At 42.4% G+C, this 15,755-nt stretch overlaps 1 protein-coding gene across 2 annotated transcripts in view; it reads left to right on the top strand.

The window, feature by feature from the left end:
• The first annotated feature begins 14,862 nt into the window (after window positions 1–14,862).
• The window catches only part of cacng7b (calcium channel, voltage-dependent, gamma subunit 7b), a 64,894-nt gene continuing 64,001 nt past the window's right edge, over window positions 14,863–15,755 (top strand). For both annotated transcript variants that reach the window (XM_060920506.1, XM_060920505.1), the window contains exon 1: window positions 14,863–15,058. In XM_060920506.1, coding sequence (XP_060776489.1) covers window positions 14,863–15,058 — 196 coding nt within the window. The remainder of the gene's footprint in view (window positions 15,059–15,755) is intronic.

Raw genomic sequence — 15,755 nt, 5'->3', positions numbered from 1 at the left:
GCCCGTTTACACGAGGACGCTGTCGGGTAAAAACGACTAAATATTTTATCGGAAGTGCCTTTCGTCTACACGGGGACGGCGTTTCCGAGGCTGAAAAACGGAAAAAATTGAAAACGCCTTCCAGAGTGGATAAGTTAAAAACAGCCCCCATTGCATATCCGTCTAAACTACCCAATACGCGAAACTCTGCTTGGATCTGCTCACGTCGGGTACGCGTTTACGTCATACATATGTCATATACTGTACATGCCAGCCCGGGAAGTAAGAAAGTAAGTAAAAAAGTAAGAGCATGTTTGATTACATCGATCCAACAGACCTTCAAGCTGCTCTGGCAGCTTTAATAAACGTCCAGGAGTCCTTCGAACATCTATACCAAATCTGCACATATACCGTTAATGAACAGAGGCGGGTATAGTATGCTCTTACTTTTTTACTTACTTTCTTACTTACCATAGCCAGAGTAGTCAAAGTTTTCGCGGCACAGATGTGCAGGTCAGACAAGACGGAAGACGTTGCGCATGCGTGCAGACATAGCGGAGGTCTTTCACAGCACCACCTAGCCGCCTGGCATGCACATCCAATTGAATTCCACACATTTATGCGTCACCGTATAGATGCAGATTTCCTCCTTGAAAATGGTTGTGTAGACGCGGAAAAAAGTGAGAACGAAAATGGACTTTTGCGTTTTTGTTTCAGACCGTCCCCGTGTAAAGTGGGCCTAAAATTGTTTTTGTTGTGTCTACTGCCTCATATAGAGGCGCTAGCCACTACGTCATCATGGTGTAAGAATGTAAGAGTGTAACAATCGCACACTGCGCATGTGCATACATGTGTTCCAATTAAAATGGCTGGTGAGTGTATACAATTCGGTTCACCATTTGAAATAAATGGACTAAAGAAATCGCTTTCAGACATGTTTATGCTTATTACAGCGGGAAAGTGTGTTCCACTGAGCTCTAGCGCCGGGCCATTTCTGGGAAATAAGAGTTTGGGTCATGACGACAGAGTGTGTATGCCAGCCTTGGTTCAGAGGTTTCAGTTTCAAAAACTCTAAGAGGTAAGAGTAGAATAATATAAAAGTACAGGCACTTGGTATATTTTACTTCTGTGATTTTTAAATTGTTCATTTTTGGATTACGCTTCATTTTTGTGGCTACTGCCTCATAGAGTAAATATATATGCTATATTTACTGTATGGACATGGTATCAGAAAACAATTTTATTTATAAGCAGTATGTATGGGTAATATGTACCAATAGGGTACCTATTTTTTTTTTTCGTGATATCTTCCTTCATATTCATCATAGGTGCTACCGGGTGAGGTTTGTTTTGCCTGGCAACACTTATTATTATTATTATTATTATTATTATTATTATTAATTTATATAGCACCTTTCACAGACCCAAGATCGCTTAATCTTTAACAAGATTGATCAGTCACTGCTGACATAAACAGGTATATCTGAGTTTGTGCAAAGCTTATGATGCAGTTTCAAGTGAAATTTAATGTAACGGCTCATAGTCTCTCTCTCTCTCTCTCTCTCTCTCTCTCTCTCAAATGGGTTTTAAATATGTACAAGCATCTTTTCTATGGTTTCTGTTTTGTCCTTTATTATGAAGATTGACTGATTCAGTCCCACAACATGCCTGAACAGCCAAAGACTGTGTTTGTTAAAATTAAAATGAGAAAATCTGCAGTCTACATGAGTACATAGCCTTTCGCTGCAGCAGCACACACAGCCTGAGGGGAGCGCACAATAGCTGTAGGGTGCCTAATGTCCCCTCTCTCTCTCTCTCTCCCTCTCTGAACTGTCATATAAGGACAGGAGTGTTGTCCTGTGGAGCTGAAAGGTTATTCTGTGCACTCTTGGTTCTAGGAATCATGTTTTCTCAAAATAGAGCATGCAACAACTTTTTTGGCATTAGCTTTGTATTGTGTAGCTCATAATTTTATTACTTTAACTTATAAAGGATGAGTAACAAATTATTCATACACATGTACGGATTAAATGTGTATAATACATGACTCCGTGAGCATCAGGGTTTTAACCAAATAGTTCAGGCAAAAATGACATTTATTCAGTTTTCATCCAAGACCACCAGCATAACCAAAAACATAAAAGCACAGAATGATACAGAATTGAAGCACAGAAGCACAGAATGAGAAATATACCAACTAAATTAGATTTATTGAAGCCCAAACCTTGGTGGAAGTATTTTTATACTTAAACCAAATGCAATTTAGCTATTTGCTCCAGGAAACACAAAGCAGCAAAGCACAGCAAACCATTGGAGTACTGCAATCAGGGTTTTTTTTTTTTGTTGTTGTTGTTGTTTTAGCCTGTGGTGGTATTTGTGTTGATTAATGAGATTTCCTCAAAACTCAAAAATTCAGTGAGCTCTTTTTCTTATAAAAAAAAAAAAGTGATAATTAGTTTAGTCGGCCAGTGAGCATAGCTGCCCTGTTACTTATTTTGATCTGGGTTTTTGCCCTATTTTGCATTCCTTGCTGAAGCACATCGTGTGTGTGTGTGTGTGTGTGTGCTTACTTAAAACCTATTCACAGAATCAAAAAAAAGGCAATTGTTCTCTGATACTCTGTGTTCTTGTAAATAATTATGATTTGTAAGTAATAAATGTAATATTGTATGTAAATCAGTTTATTTAGTAATCCAGTGTGTCAAAATATTATCAAATTGAATAGTGAAAAAAAAACTGCAACTAGAACCTAGGATCAACCGAAGAAAATCTTATATGGCTAAACAGTTTGCTTTCCTCATCAAGTGCTTAAGATTACATACTAAACCTTCAGTAAGGATAACCCCGTGGTATCAGGTGTGACCTGCTGGACAGAAACTTCCAGCCAAATCAAGGACCCACTTGAGAGATTACACACGATATGGCCAAAAGTATGTGGACACCTAACCATCACACTCCTAGGTGCATTTTGAACATCTCATTACAGATTTACTGCCCCTTTCTTGTAATGACATCCTCCACTTTTCATGAAATCTTTCCACTAAATTTTGTGGGGATTTTCCATTCAGCCACAAGAGCATTAGCAAGATCAGGTGCTGATGGTGAGCAAGAAGGCCTGGCATGTAGGTAGTGTTCCAGCTCATCACAAAAGTATTCAGTGAGTTTGAGGTCAGGGCTTTGTGCACATCACTTGAGATTTTCTGCACCAAAATTGGCAAACCATGTCTTTATGCATGTCACTTTGTGTACAGTTGAGAGTTGTTGAGAGGATGCCAAAGACCAGGATCCCTCATGATGTACTACACAGTGTACTGGAGGAGGGTACTCGTCCTATAGGGCGCTTACCTCTTTGCTATAAGGATGTGCTGAAGCACAATCTGAAGGACTTCAAGATAGAACCCACCAGCTGGACCAGTACTGCTCATGACAGGCATAGATGGCGTACTTGCCTCCATCAAGGGATCAGACATAACCACCAGAATAACTTGGACAGACTCAAGAGACGACACTCCCACCTCTCAATCACATATAAATGACACTCTTCACTTGGCATAGTCGGAAACAACTGAAACTGGCCAGAACTTTGTGCACAGTGGCATTGATGCCAGAACAAGTTTGGGCCCCTTAGTTTCATTGAAGGGAAATCTTAATGCTCCAGCATACAAAGAATTTCTAGAAAATTGTGTGCTTCTAACTTGCTAGAAACTTTCAGGAAGGCTCACATATGGGTATGATGGTCAGGTGTCCAAATACTTTGGGGAACATCTGGGGATCCTGCAGTAGATGTTGAAATCTGTACCATCTCAGCCTGCTGCTATGCACATAGGTCCCCACCAGGAAGTGAACAAATGAAAATGAATGAATTAATTTATTAGCTGCAACTTTAGGTGCAGTTTCCAGGTACATATTAATAACTGTAGCCAGTAGCCAGCCACCAACTGCTCTGTGGCCAGGATCTGATCAATAATCAATGACCAATTATCACTCGAGAATATACATGCCTAAAAAAGATAAGCTATATTCTCTAGCTATACAAAAAACAATTTAGGAGTGCCTGACCGTGAGCTGGTCTAGTGGTTAGCGTGTCTGCCTCTCGACCGGGACATAATAAAGTATACAATTGAGAAATCTTCTCATTATTAAAACCTAAGAATGCAATTACCAACCTGACATACTCAACTACACCATCTCCTTGACACAGTGGATACACACCAATTAATAATGTTAATACAGTTCCAGCAAAGAATACTTCATGGATCTTTTTGGTTTAAGGTGGTAAACATAAATCAAATCTAGTTTTCTGGCTTAAGATGGTAATCTAAGTGTCTGATTGTATGTAGATAAGGATCATACTCTGTAACAGTGGCCAGTCCAACAGGTTTACCAGTGCATCCGGAGAGAAATAAAAAAGCACCAGAGCAAAATACATACCACAAGCTGGCCTAGTGGTTAGCATGTCCACCTCTCAACTGGGAGATTGTGAGTTCTACTCGCGGTTGGGTCATACCAAAGACCATCATAAAAATGGTACCTACTGCTTGTCTGGCAAGGCACGCTGCAATACAGATGTGAGTGGGGAGTCAAACTCTCATGGTTACCAGAGGACTAACCCCCCACTGTAACCCTAGCTGTATGAGAGGCTGAGGGCTATAGACCCTTTTCAGTCACGTGACCTTCATAAACGCGACCGCCATTTTGGACATGTAGTGGACTTCGGCTCGAATCAGTTTGAATGCGAGGAAGGCGACAAACATAAAAGAAAAAGGAGCGAGATGCAGAAAACTGTATTTACTAGTTTACTGTAATTATGATCTGGCAGCTACTTACACCGGATCCAGTGTAAATAGCTGCCGTGAGCTAGCTGCTGGAGCCGCGCGCTTCCCGGCCGGAGCCGCGCGCTTCCCGGCCGGAGCCGCGCGCTTCCTGGCCGGAGCCGCGCGCTTCCCGGCTGGGGCCGCGAGCTAGCGCGCGCGCTCCGGAACCTCAGACGTTGTCTCCGGCAGCTACTTACACCGGATCCAGTGTAAATAGCTGCCGCGAGCTAGCTGCCGGAGCCGCCCGCTAGCTGCCGGAGCCGCGAGCTAGCTGCCGGAGCCGCGCGCTTCCCGGCCGGGGTCGCGAGCTAGCGCGCGCGCTTCCCGGCCGGGGCTGCGAGCTAGCGCGCGCGCTTCCCGGCCGGGGCTGCGAGCTAGCGCGCGCGCGCTCCGGAACCTCGGACGTTGGCTCCGGCAGCTATTTACACTGGATCCGGTGTAAATAGCTGCCAGATCATAATTACAGTAAACTAGAATGGAATGTTAACAGCAATGTAATGCCTTTTCTGGCTAATTTTATTCGTCTTACCTCCAACAAAGTGGTCACTACACAAGCGTTGGTATGCCGCTATCCATCTTCTCCGTCGGTCAGCATCTACCGGGATCCGATAAAATGATAACCCTTGCCTTGTTTGTTGATGGTTACTACATCCAGGTGCACAACAATATAGTGGCATGATGGAAGTCTTGCTGAAAATAAACACTTTCTTTGCTGCCGTTCCTCAATGTTGGCTGTGGTAAACTACTGGTAGTACATGTCCAAAATGGCGGCCACGTTTGTCATGACGTCACGTGAAAAGGGTCCATAGAAGCAGAAATTGGTGCCGCCCAATGCACCTTAAGGGCCTGGTTAGTCCTGGGATGGGAGACTACCTGGGAAGACCAGGTTCTGGCACAGGAGGGACTTTGACTTGTTAAAGTTGCTAGCAAAGTAACAGTGCATGATACACTTGTACAGGAACCAAACACACTAATATATCCGTTTCACCACATTGGTGCGAATGACCCCCCCCCCCCACACACACACACACCTAAATATCAGGTTAGCAGTGATCCAGTGGTCCTTGTAAATTTGAGCTTTAAACATGGAAGTCCTGTACTTACACACTAAAAGCTTTAATAGGTTCTTTAACAAGTGTGGTACAGTTTGTAGTTTTGCTGTCTCACAGCTCCAGGGTCCCTGGTTGGATCCTGAGCTCAGGTTAATGTCTGTCTGGCTTTTCTTTGTATGTGTTGTATTTTCTTTCTCTGTGTCTGCATGGGTTTTCACCAGGTTCTCACGTTTCCCCCCACTTCCCAAAAAGTATGTGAGTCGATGAATTGGCTAAGATAAAATGCCCCAAAGTGTGAATGTGTGTGTGCATGGTGCCCTGTAATGGACACATCCCTTCTAGGGTGTATTTCCATCAGGCTTGTAGTACTCGAGTCCAAGACTTGGACTCGAGTACAACTCGTGCCTTAATTTTAAGGACTCGTGACTTGACTGAGACTTGGACTCAGACTCGTGCATTAACTGCATTCGGACTCGTAAATTGGAGATGAGGACTCAGATTTTTTCTTTATTTTTTGTAACATGCCATAATAATTTGGCTTAAAATGTTTATATCTACATTAATTGTTGTACTAATTTCGTGCAAGAGAACACACATTCACCTGTTCATACATCATGTTCAGGAGCAAACTAACATTAATGGCACTAAAATGCCTGGAGAGAACACCCCTAGGATTGTCCGCTTTGCTTATGCAGACTTCTTGTGCAGTGGGAAAAAAAAAATGCACTGCTATGTGTTCCATATGTAGAAGAACTATTGAGGAGACAACAGGAACATTGAACTTCAATCATTTGGCAAGACTACACCCAGAAAAGGAAGTGACGTGCTATTTTCATTGCTCTGTTGATAGCAGCGCTTGCTGAATGATGAACAAGCTTTTTTATCTGTAGCCTATTAACTAAAATGGTGCAGTCGAGCAGTAAAGTTAGTCCAACACAGTAGCAGAGACGCTTTCACATAAAGGCAGCAACAGCCACTGTCAAATGGTGCTGTTGGAGTCTTGTTCTTGGACTCGACTCGGATCAATAGTGGACTCAAATTGAAATTTTCTTTAATGATTTGGACTTCACTCGGACTTGAACACTGGGGACTTGACACTGGACTTGAGGTTCAGTGACTCGACTACAACACTGATTTCCATGTTATACTCAGTGTACCATTACCCTGACCAGGGTAAAGTGGTTAGTATGGATTAGTGAGTGAGTGAGTGAGGGAGGGAGGTTCTTAAACAAGAGTATTTGTAAGGGAAGCTTTAAAAGAATATGCATGTAGTGTTTTTTTTTTTACCTTCTTACTTTTCTTATCTGACTCTTAATGATTGACACATTTAACACGATGGTTTTATTAATACATTTTTATTACGCTTGCTCTCAAAGAAGAATAAGCCAGGATAAGATTTGTAAGTTAAATACAGTGAACGAATAGGAATATTCCTGTCGTTAACAAACCTCATGCCCAGACACACAGAGTCCTGGCTTTACATCTAAACCTCCTTTTTAGAAACCTTCTGTCCATGCAGAGCTTGGCACACGCCACACTTACCCAGCAGGTTTCCTCTAGCAGCCAGGCAGAACTGCAGCACTGTAGCAGTCTCTGATGGCTCTCTCAGCTTTTCCCCCTCTTTCTGACTCTAATCATCCCACTTTATCCATGTCTCACTTTCTCCCTGTTTTAAATTAATATGCATGCTCTAATCAATCTAGTCATGTATGTTCATATATCATGGCTGTGGTGGATGTGATGGCCTCCGTTGGACTTTGATGTAGTTCTTACTCTACAGGATTATCAGCTCAAGCCCTGCAGATGGCCTATAGCCTGCATCTGCATCATCTGTCTCTTTCGGTTTTTTGTATCCATCCTGTCACTCCATCTCTCTCTGCCTTACCCTCCCTTTCTCTCCCTTTTTTGTTCCTTTTGCTATATCTTTTCCCTTTGCTGCTCTCTCTCTTTCTCTCTCTCTCTCTCTCTCTCTCTCTGTCACATGCTCTCTCTCTGTCACACACACTCTCTTTCCCTGCGGTACGTTGTTCTTGTCTCTCAGGGTGCTGCTCTGAGTCACCAGCTCTGGAAGACAGACAGGAGATAACTGTGAAAACATTCATATGCGGATTTATACACAATCATATGCAGAAACATACACATGATCTTTGCCTCTTTATCTCTGCCTATAATAGGGCATTTATATCTTAGTCACTCTCTCACAACAGTCAAATATCTTTATGATAGCAGTCATTTAAACTCCGTGTTCAAGCCAGCACGTATAATAGGAACAGATAACGGCACAACTGTCATTAATTAAGTATTGATCAGCTTGAGAGAGGGACTGAGAGCAGCATGTGGGGTCAGTGGTAGAGAAGAGGTCTGAGAGAATATGAACCAATAGACACTCACAGTGAAGTTCTCACATTCCCTCTCACTCACTACAGTCGCATTCTCATGGACCATTGGTTATTTAGCTCTGTCTCTGTTCTCCCCGTTTTTTCTCCTCTTCTTTCTGCTCTCATGCATTGTTCATGCTTTAAACAATTTTCCAGAATCATGTGTATGTCTGACATGGACTGCAGAAGAATGTCATAATGCACTGAAAATGATCTCTGAAAGAGAGAGAGAGAGAGAGAGAGAGCGAGAGAGCATGTAATTGCTGAATGGTGGCTTCTCTTTGAAGCAGAGCTCTACCTCACTGCATGGCTATGACTCATACAGTAGCTGTGTGTGTGTGTGTGTGTGTGTGTGTGTGTGTGTGTGTGTGTGTGTGTGTGTGTGTGTGTGACTTTCTGCCTCTTTGACAATCACCCGTTAAGCTAGCCGAACTTTGGCTTTTTTTTTTTTTGCTTTTTTTTTTTGTAACTGGCTGGTGAAAGAAAGAAAATGTTCCAGTCTTTATTTTTTGTAATTACTTTTACTTCTTGCGATCAGTGATATGACCATAAAACTTTACAAACTTCCTTTTACATGATTTATTTCCTTACAATCAGCTGTCAGTAACATTTCCTGCTTGGAGGAAAACTCTAGTTTCTGTGATGCTCAGTACACCAGCGAAAAAACACTAATAATGCAGCCCTACACACATCGAATCAACTAAGACAGTGAAGAATCTTTACTTTCCAGTCAGTCATTTTGAGTTCACGCATTCTACCCAAATGTGTGCATGTCTTTTTGGGTCACTTTGGAAAGAACGATAAAGGGAATTTTGAAACTCCAAGCTCTAAATTTAGATAGATAGATAGATAGATAGATAGATAGATAGATAGATAGATAGATAGATAGATAGTCTTGCAAAAGTATTCATCCCCATTGGTGTTTCTCCTGTTTTGTCGCATTACAAGCTGGAATTAAAATGGATTTTTTGCGGGGTTAGCACCATTTGATTTACACAACATGCCTACCACTTTAAAGGTAAACATTGTTGTTTTATTGTGACACAAACAATAATTAAGATTAAAAAAAACAGAAATCTGGAGTGTGCATAGGTATTCACCCCCCAAAGTCAATACTTTGTAGAGCCACCTTTTGCTGCAATTACAGCTGCAAGTCTCTTGGGGTATGTCTCTATTAGCTTAGCACATCTAGCCACTGGGAATGTTGCCCATTCCTCAAGGCAAAACTGCTCCAACTCCTTTAAGTTAGATGGGTTGCATTGGTGTACAGCAATCTTCAAGTTATGCCACAGATTCTCAATTGGATTGAGGTCTGGGCTTTGACTAGGCCATTCCAAGACATTTAAATGTTTCCCTTTAAACCACTCCAGTGTAGCTTTAGCAGTATGTTTAGGGTCATTGTCCCGCTGGAATGTGAACCTTCGTCCCAGTCTCAAACTTCTGGCTGACTCAAACAGGTTTTCCTCCAGAATTGACCTGTATTTAGTGCCATCCATCTTTCCTTCAGTCCTGACCAGCTTTCCTGTCCCTGCAGATGAAAAATATCCCCACAGCATGATGCTGCCACCACCATGCTTCACTGTAGGAATGTTGTTCTCAGGGTGTTGGGTTTCCACCACACATGGCATTTCCCATAATGGCCAAAAAGATAAATTCTAGTCTCATTTGACCAGAGAATCTTGTTCCATGTATTTGGGGAGTCTGCCACATGCTGTTGGGCAAACTCCAAACGTGATTTCTTCAGCAATTACTTTTTTCTGGTCACTCTTTCATAAAGCCCTGTTCTGTGGAGTGTACGGCTTAAAGTGGTCCTATGGACAGATACTCCCATCTCCACTGTGGATATCTGTAGCTCCTTTAGTGTTATCTTTGGTGACTTTGTTGCATCTCTGATTAATGCCCTCCTTGCCTGGTCTGTGAGTTTTGGTGGGTGGCCTTCTCTTGTCAGGTTTGTAGTGGTGCTATATTCTTTCCATTTTGCTATAATGGATTTAATGGCGCTCCCTGGGATATTCAAAGTTTGGGATATTTTTTATAACCCAACCCTGATCTATACTTCTTCACAACTTTGTCTCTGACCTGTTTGGAGTGCTCCTTGGTTCTCATGTTGCTTGCTTAGTAGTGTTGCAGAGTCAGGGTCCTTCCAGAACAGGTTGATTTGTACAGGCATCATGTGACAGATCATGTGGCAATTTAACTGCACACAGGTGGATCTTAATCAACTAATTATGTGACTTATGAAGTGAATTGGATGGACCAGCTATTATTTAAAGTGCATATCCTGGACCAATTTTGTGTTTTTTATATGAAAGAATGTCCCTTTACACACTCATCCAGAAGGGTAATTTTGCACATGGCCATCTGTCTACAGCAGAAAAAAATAAAATAACAAAAGGCATCTGGAAAAATCCCAAGGAAGTCTGGAGCCAGATTCGTGACATCACGTGCGGATCCACCAGCAGGCTGAGAGAGCTTGCATGGGTTCAGTGCACAGTCTGTGTAAACCAAGTTTAGCAGCTAGCGATTTTGCATTGAAATATGGAATTGTCGCCTGAGCTTCGAAACCCACGGATTCACGTATCAATGCTCATCTATCTGTTGTTACATAAATCATATTTTTTTCTAATTACTTTTATGTATTTATATATTTCTTCATTTAGAAGAGTACTGGCTACTGTAGGAGAAAGATTTCATAAGCTACACACATGGAATCGGCTAAGCAGGGTTGTATATACATTTAATGTGTTTGACAGGTCCCAAGATCTCAAGCCCTGACACGCATATCCCTTGATACATGTGAAGTACAACCCCGATTCCAAAAAAGTTGGGACAAAGTACAAATTGTAAATAAAAATGGAATGCAATAATTTACAAATCTCAAAAACTAATATTATATTCACAATAGAACATAGACAACATATCAAATGTTGAAAGTGAGACATTTTGAAATTTCATGCCAAATATTGGCTCATTTGAAATTTCATGACAGCAACACATCTCAAAAAAGTTGGGACAGGGGTAATAATAAGAGGGTGGAAAAGTTAAAGGTACAAAAAAGGAACAGCTGGAGGACCAAATTGCAACTCATTAGGTCAATTGGCAATAGGTCATTAACATGACTGGGTATAAAAAGAGCATCTTGGAGTGGCAGCGGCTCTCAGAAGTAAAGATGGGAAGAGGATCACCAATCCCCCTAATTCTGCGCCGACAAATAGTGGAGCAATATCAGAAAGGAGTTTGACACTGTAAAATTGCAAAGAGTTTGAACATATCATCATCTACAGTGCATAATATCATCAAAAGATTCAGAGAATCTGGAAGAATCTCTGTACGTAAGGGTCAAGGCCGGAATACCATACTGGGTGCCCGTGATCTTCGGGCCCTTATGGCCCTTTCCCACTACCCTTTTTCAGCTCACTTCAGCTCACTTCAGCTCACTTCAGCCCGACACGGCTCGCATTTCGACTATCTCAGAACAGCATGACTCAGCTCGCTTCAGCCCTGCTTAGCACCCAAAACTCGCACCGTTTTGGAGTGGGGCTGAAGTGAGCCAAACCGAGCCAAGTGGGGCTAGGGGCGTGAGCAGACACTCCCCTGTGCACTGATTGGTGAGGAGGAGTGTCCTCACACGCCCCACACACGCCCCGCGAGCACGCTGGGATCTGTAAACACCGTAAACCCGGAAGAAGAAGAATTACGAGAATTTCTGAAGCCTTATGCGCCTCGCCTCATCTATACGCTCTTGCCAGTATCTGTTGGCGTTGTCGGTGGCAACAAGCCACAGCACCAAGACCAGCAACACTAACGACTCCATGTCCTCCATGTTTATCGTTTACTATCCGGGTCGTGAGACTACCGCTTAAAAGATCACTGATGTCACTGTTTGCGCCGCCTAACGACATCATGTGACGTCCACCCACTTTCGCTAGCTCCACCCAATGTGTCCACCCACTTCCAGCCAGCACGGTTCAGCACGGTTGTAGTCGAAATGCAACTCCAACAGCCCCACTCAGCTCGACTCAGCCCAACTCAGCACAGCACGGCTCAGCCCAACTCAGCCGCGTTTGTAGTGGAAAAGCAACATTAGACGGCACTGCATCACATACAGGCATGCTTCTGTATTGGAAATCACAAAATGGGCTCAGGAATATTTCCAGAGAACATTATCTGTGGGCGGCACGGTGGTGTAGTGGTTAGCGCTGTCGCCTCACAGCAAGAAGGTCCTGGGTTCGAGCCCCGGGGCCGGCGAGGGCCTTTCTGTGCGGAGTTTGCATGTTCTCCCCGTGTCCGCGTGGGTTTCCTCCGGGTGCTCCGGTTTCCCCCACAGTCCAAAGACATGCAGGTTAGGTTAACTGGTGACTCTAAATTGACCGTAGGTGTGAATGTGAGTGTGAATGGTTGTCTGTGTCTATGTGTCAGCCCTGTGATGACCTGGCGACTTGTCCAGGGTGTACCCCGCCTTTCGCCCGTAGTCAGCTGGGATAGGCTCCAGCTTGCCTGCGACCCTGTAGAAGGATAAAGCGGCTAGAGATAATGTGATGTGATGTGTGTGATGTGACATTATCTGTGAACACAATTCAGCGTGCCATCCGACTTTGCCAGCTAAAACTCTATAGTTCAAAGAAGAAGCCGTATCTAAACATGATCCAGAAGCACAGACGTCTTCTCTGGGCCAAGGCTCATTTAAAATGGACTGTGGCAAAGTGGAAAACTGTTCTGTGGTCAGACAAATCAAAATTTGAAGTTCTTTATGGAAATCAGGGACGCCGTGTCATTCGGACTAAAGAGGAGAAGGACGACCCAAGTTGTTATCGGCGCTCAGTTCAGAAGCCTGCGTCTCTGATGGTATGGGGTTGCAATAGTGCGTGTGGCATGGGCGGCTTACACATCTGGAAAGACACCATCAATGCTGAAAGGTATATCCAGGTTCTAGAGTAACATATGCTCCCATCCAGACGACGTCTCTTTCAGGGAAGACCTTGCATTTTCCAACATGACAATGCCAAACCACATACTGCATCAATTACAGCATCATGGCTGCATAGAAGAAGGGTCCGGGTACTGAACTGGCCAGCCTGCAGTCCAGATCTTTCACCCATAGAAAACATTTGGCGCATCATAAAACGGAAGAGATGACAAAAAAGACTTAAGACAGTTGAGCAACTAGAATCCTACATTAGACAAGAATGGGTTAACATTCCTATCCCTAAACTTGAGCAACTTGTCTCCTCAGTCCCCAGACATTTACAGACTGTTGTAAAGAGAAAAGTGGATGTCTCACAGTGGTAAACATGGCCTTGTCCCAACTTTTTTGAGATGTGTTGTTGTCATGAAATTTAAAATCACCTAATTTTTCTCTTTAAATTATACATTTTCAGTTTAAACATTTGATAGGTCATCTATGTTCTGTTCTGAATAAAATATGGAATTTTGAAACTTCCACATCATTGCATTCCGTTATTATTTACAATTTGTACTTTGTCCCAACTTTTTTTGGAATTGGGGTTGTAAGTGTATTATCGCCCAGCGCTTTCGTGTTGTTTACTTTTGTGTGTGTCAATAAATAACATTGTCCGTGTACCACACAAACAGAGGAACACCTAATTTAGAATATAGTCTCTCTTATTTCTTACCCTGGCAACAGTTGACTTGTGAATCGCCGATTTCCTGGGTCTTTTTCTCGGCTTTGCTTTGGTCCTTGGCTTCCGGGTGCCTCGCACGAAGCGCTCCCATTTCTCTCTCATTGTCCGGTCTTTTGGAAAACGATGAGTACTAATCCCATCATGATTGTTGTTGCTACACCCTCCTGCGATACATCTGTTAACCATTTTAATAATTACGTGATAACGTTGAAGAAATTTGCAGAAAACCACCAGGTCGTTTTCTCATAAACAAACCAGCGCTGATGTAGGATTCAGAGGGAGGCGTCCCGCACGTGACGTCATGAAAATCAATGTTTGCTGGGAAATCCAAATGCCAAGTTTTTTCAGAGGCGGACGAATTCGCCTCAAATGGCTTGATTTCAACTGAATTTTTCTGGTATTGCGCAAGGTAAAAAAAATTGCACAAAATGCAAAATGTGACAGATATTTGACCAAAGTTTAATATAAAATAGGAGAATTACATTGATCTTGCTCCTGAATTTACCCGTGATATGCACTTTAACGGTTTCATATGAAAGGGGGTGAATACCTATGCACACACCAGATTTCTGTTTTTTCATCTTAATTATTGTTTGTGTCACAGCAAAAAAATAAAAAAATTACCTTTAAAGTGGTAAACATGTTGTGTAAATCAAATTGTGCTAACCCTTCAAAAATCCATTTTAATTCCAGCTTGTACTGCGACAAAACAGGACAAACACCAAGGGGGGATGAATACTTTTTCAAGACACTGTAGATAGATTGGTTGATTGATCAGTTGATTGATTATTTGACTTTATTGATCCCAAGTTGGGAAATTGTGAATGTGCATTAATAGTACTAAAAACAAGAATTGTTTAAAGTTTAAAGCTTAAATAAAAAGCTTAAAGCTTACATTTAATATTTAAAGCTTAAATAAAATTTTGTGCTCATTTTGCTTAAAATTGATACCTCTTTCCCCTTTTCTTCATTCCTCTTCATATATGTGCATGTGTAGATGAGCTCATGCAGCAGCAGGGCTCTCACTCTGCTCTCCACCGTGTTTGGGGCGTGCGGACTGCTGTTGGTTGGGGTTGCCGTGGCAACCGATTATTGGCTGTTAATGGAGGAGGGCATCGTGCTGCAGCAGAACCAAACTATCGACGTCAAGATGGCACTGCATTCCGGCCTCTGGAGGGTGTGCTTCATAGCAGGTACACCAACATACACCCTGATTTATTCAAATCCTAAATTATGCATGCTGATTTCTATGTGCAGTGGAATACACAAAAGTGTGCATGTTTCTGGTAATGTAAAACAAATCAGATATTTTTTGTCTGTGTCCGAGTGAGAGGGATGACATTACTCTTTCTTGTCTCAAAAAATGTGACACGACCCAACTGTGGTCAATCGTGAGTGTTATATATGTGGAAAAGGGCAGTTGGTGCTTTCCTCCACATGTGTTCAGCTGCTCTGAGACATACAACCCCGATTCCAAAAAAAGTTGGGACAAAGTACAAATTGTAAATAAAAACGGAATGCAATTATGTGGAAGTTTCAAAATTCCATATTTTATTCAGAATAGAACATAGATGACATAGCAAATGTTTAAACTGAGAAAATGTATCATTTAAAGAGAAAAATTAGGTGATTTTAAATTTCATGACAACAACACATCTCAAAAAAGTTGGGACAAGGCCATATTTACCACTGTGAGACATCCCCTTTTCTCTTTACAACAGTCTGTAAACGTCTGGGGACTGAGGAGACAAGTTGCTCAAGTTTAGGGATAGGAATGTTAACCCATTCTTGTCTAATGTAGGATTCTAATTGCTCAACTGTCTTAGGTCTTTTTTGTCGTATCTTCCATTTTATGATCCGCCAAATGTTTTCTATGGGTGAAAGATCTGG

Source organism: Neoarius graeffei, chromosome 5 (genome assembly GCF_027579695.1).
Source record: "Neoarius graeffei isolate fNeoGra1 chromosome 5, fNeoGra1.pri, whole genome shotgun sequence".
NCBI classification, from domain to species: domain Eukaryota; kingdom Metazoa; phylum Chordata; class Actinopteri; order Siluriformes; family Ariidae; genus Neoarius; species Neoarius graeffei.
This window is presented reverse-complemented; position numbering and strand designations above follow the sequence as displayed.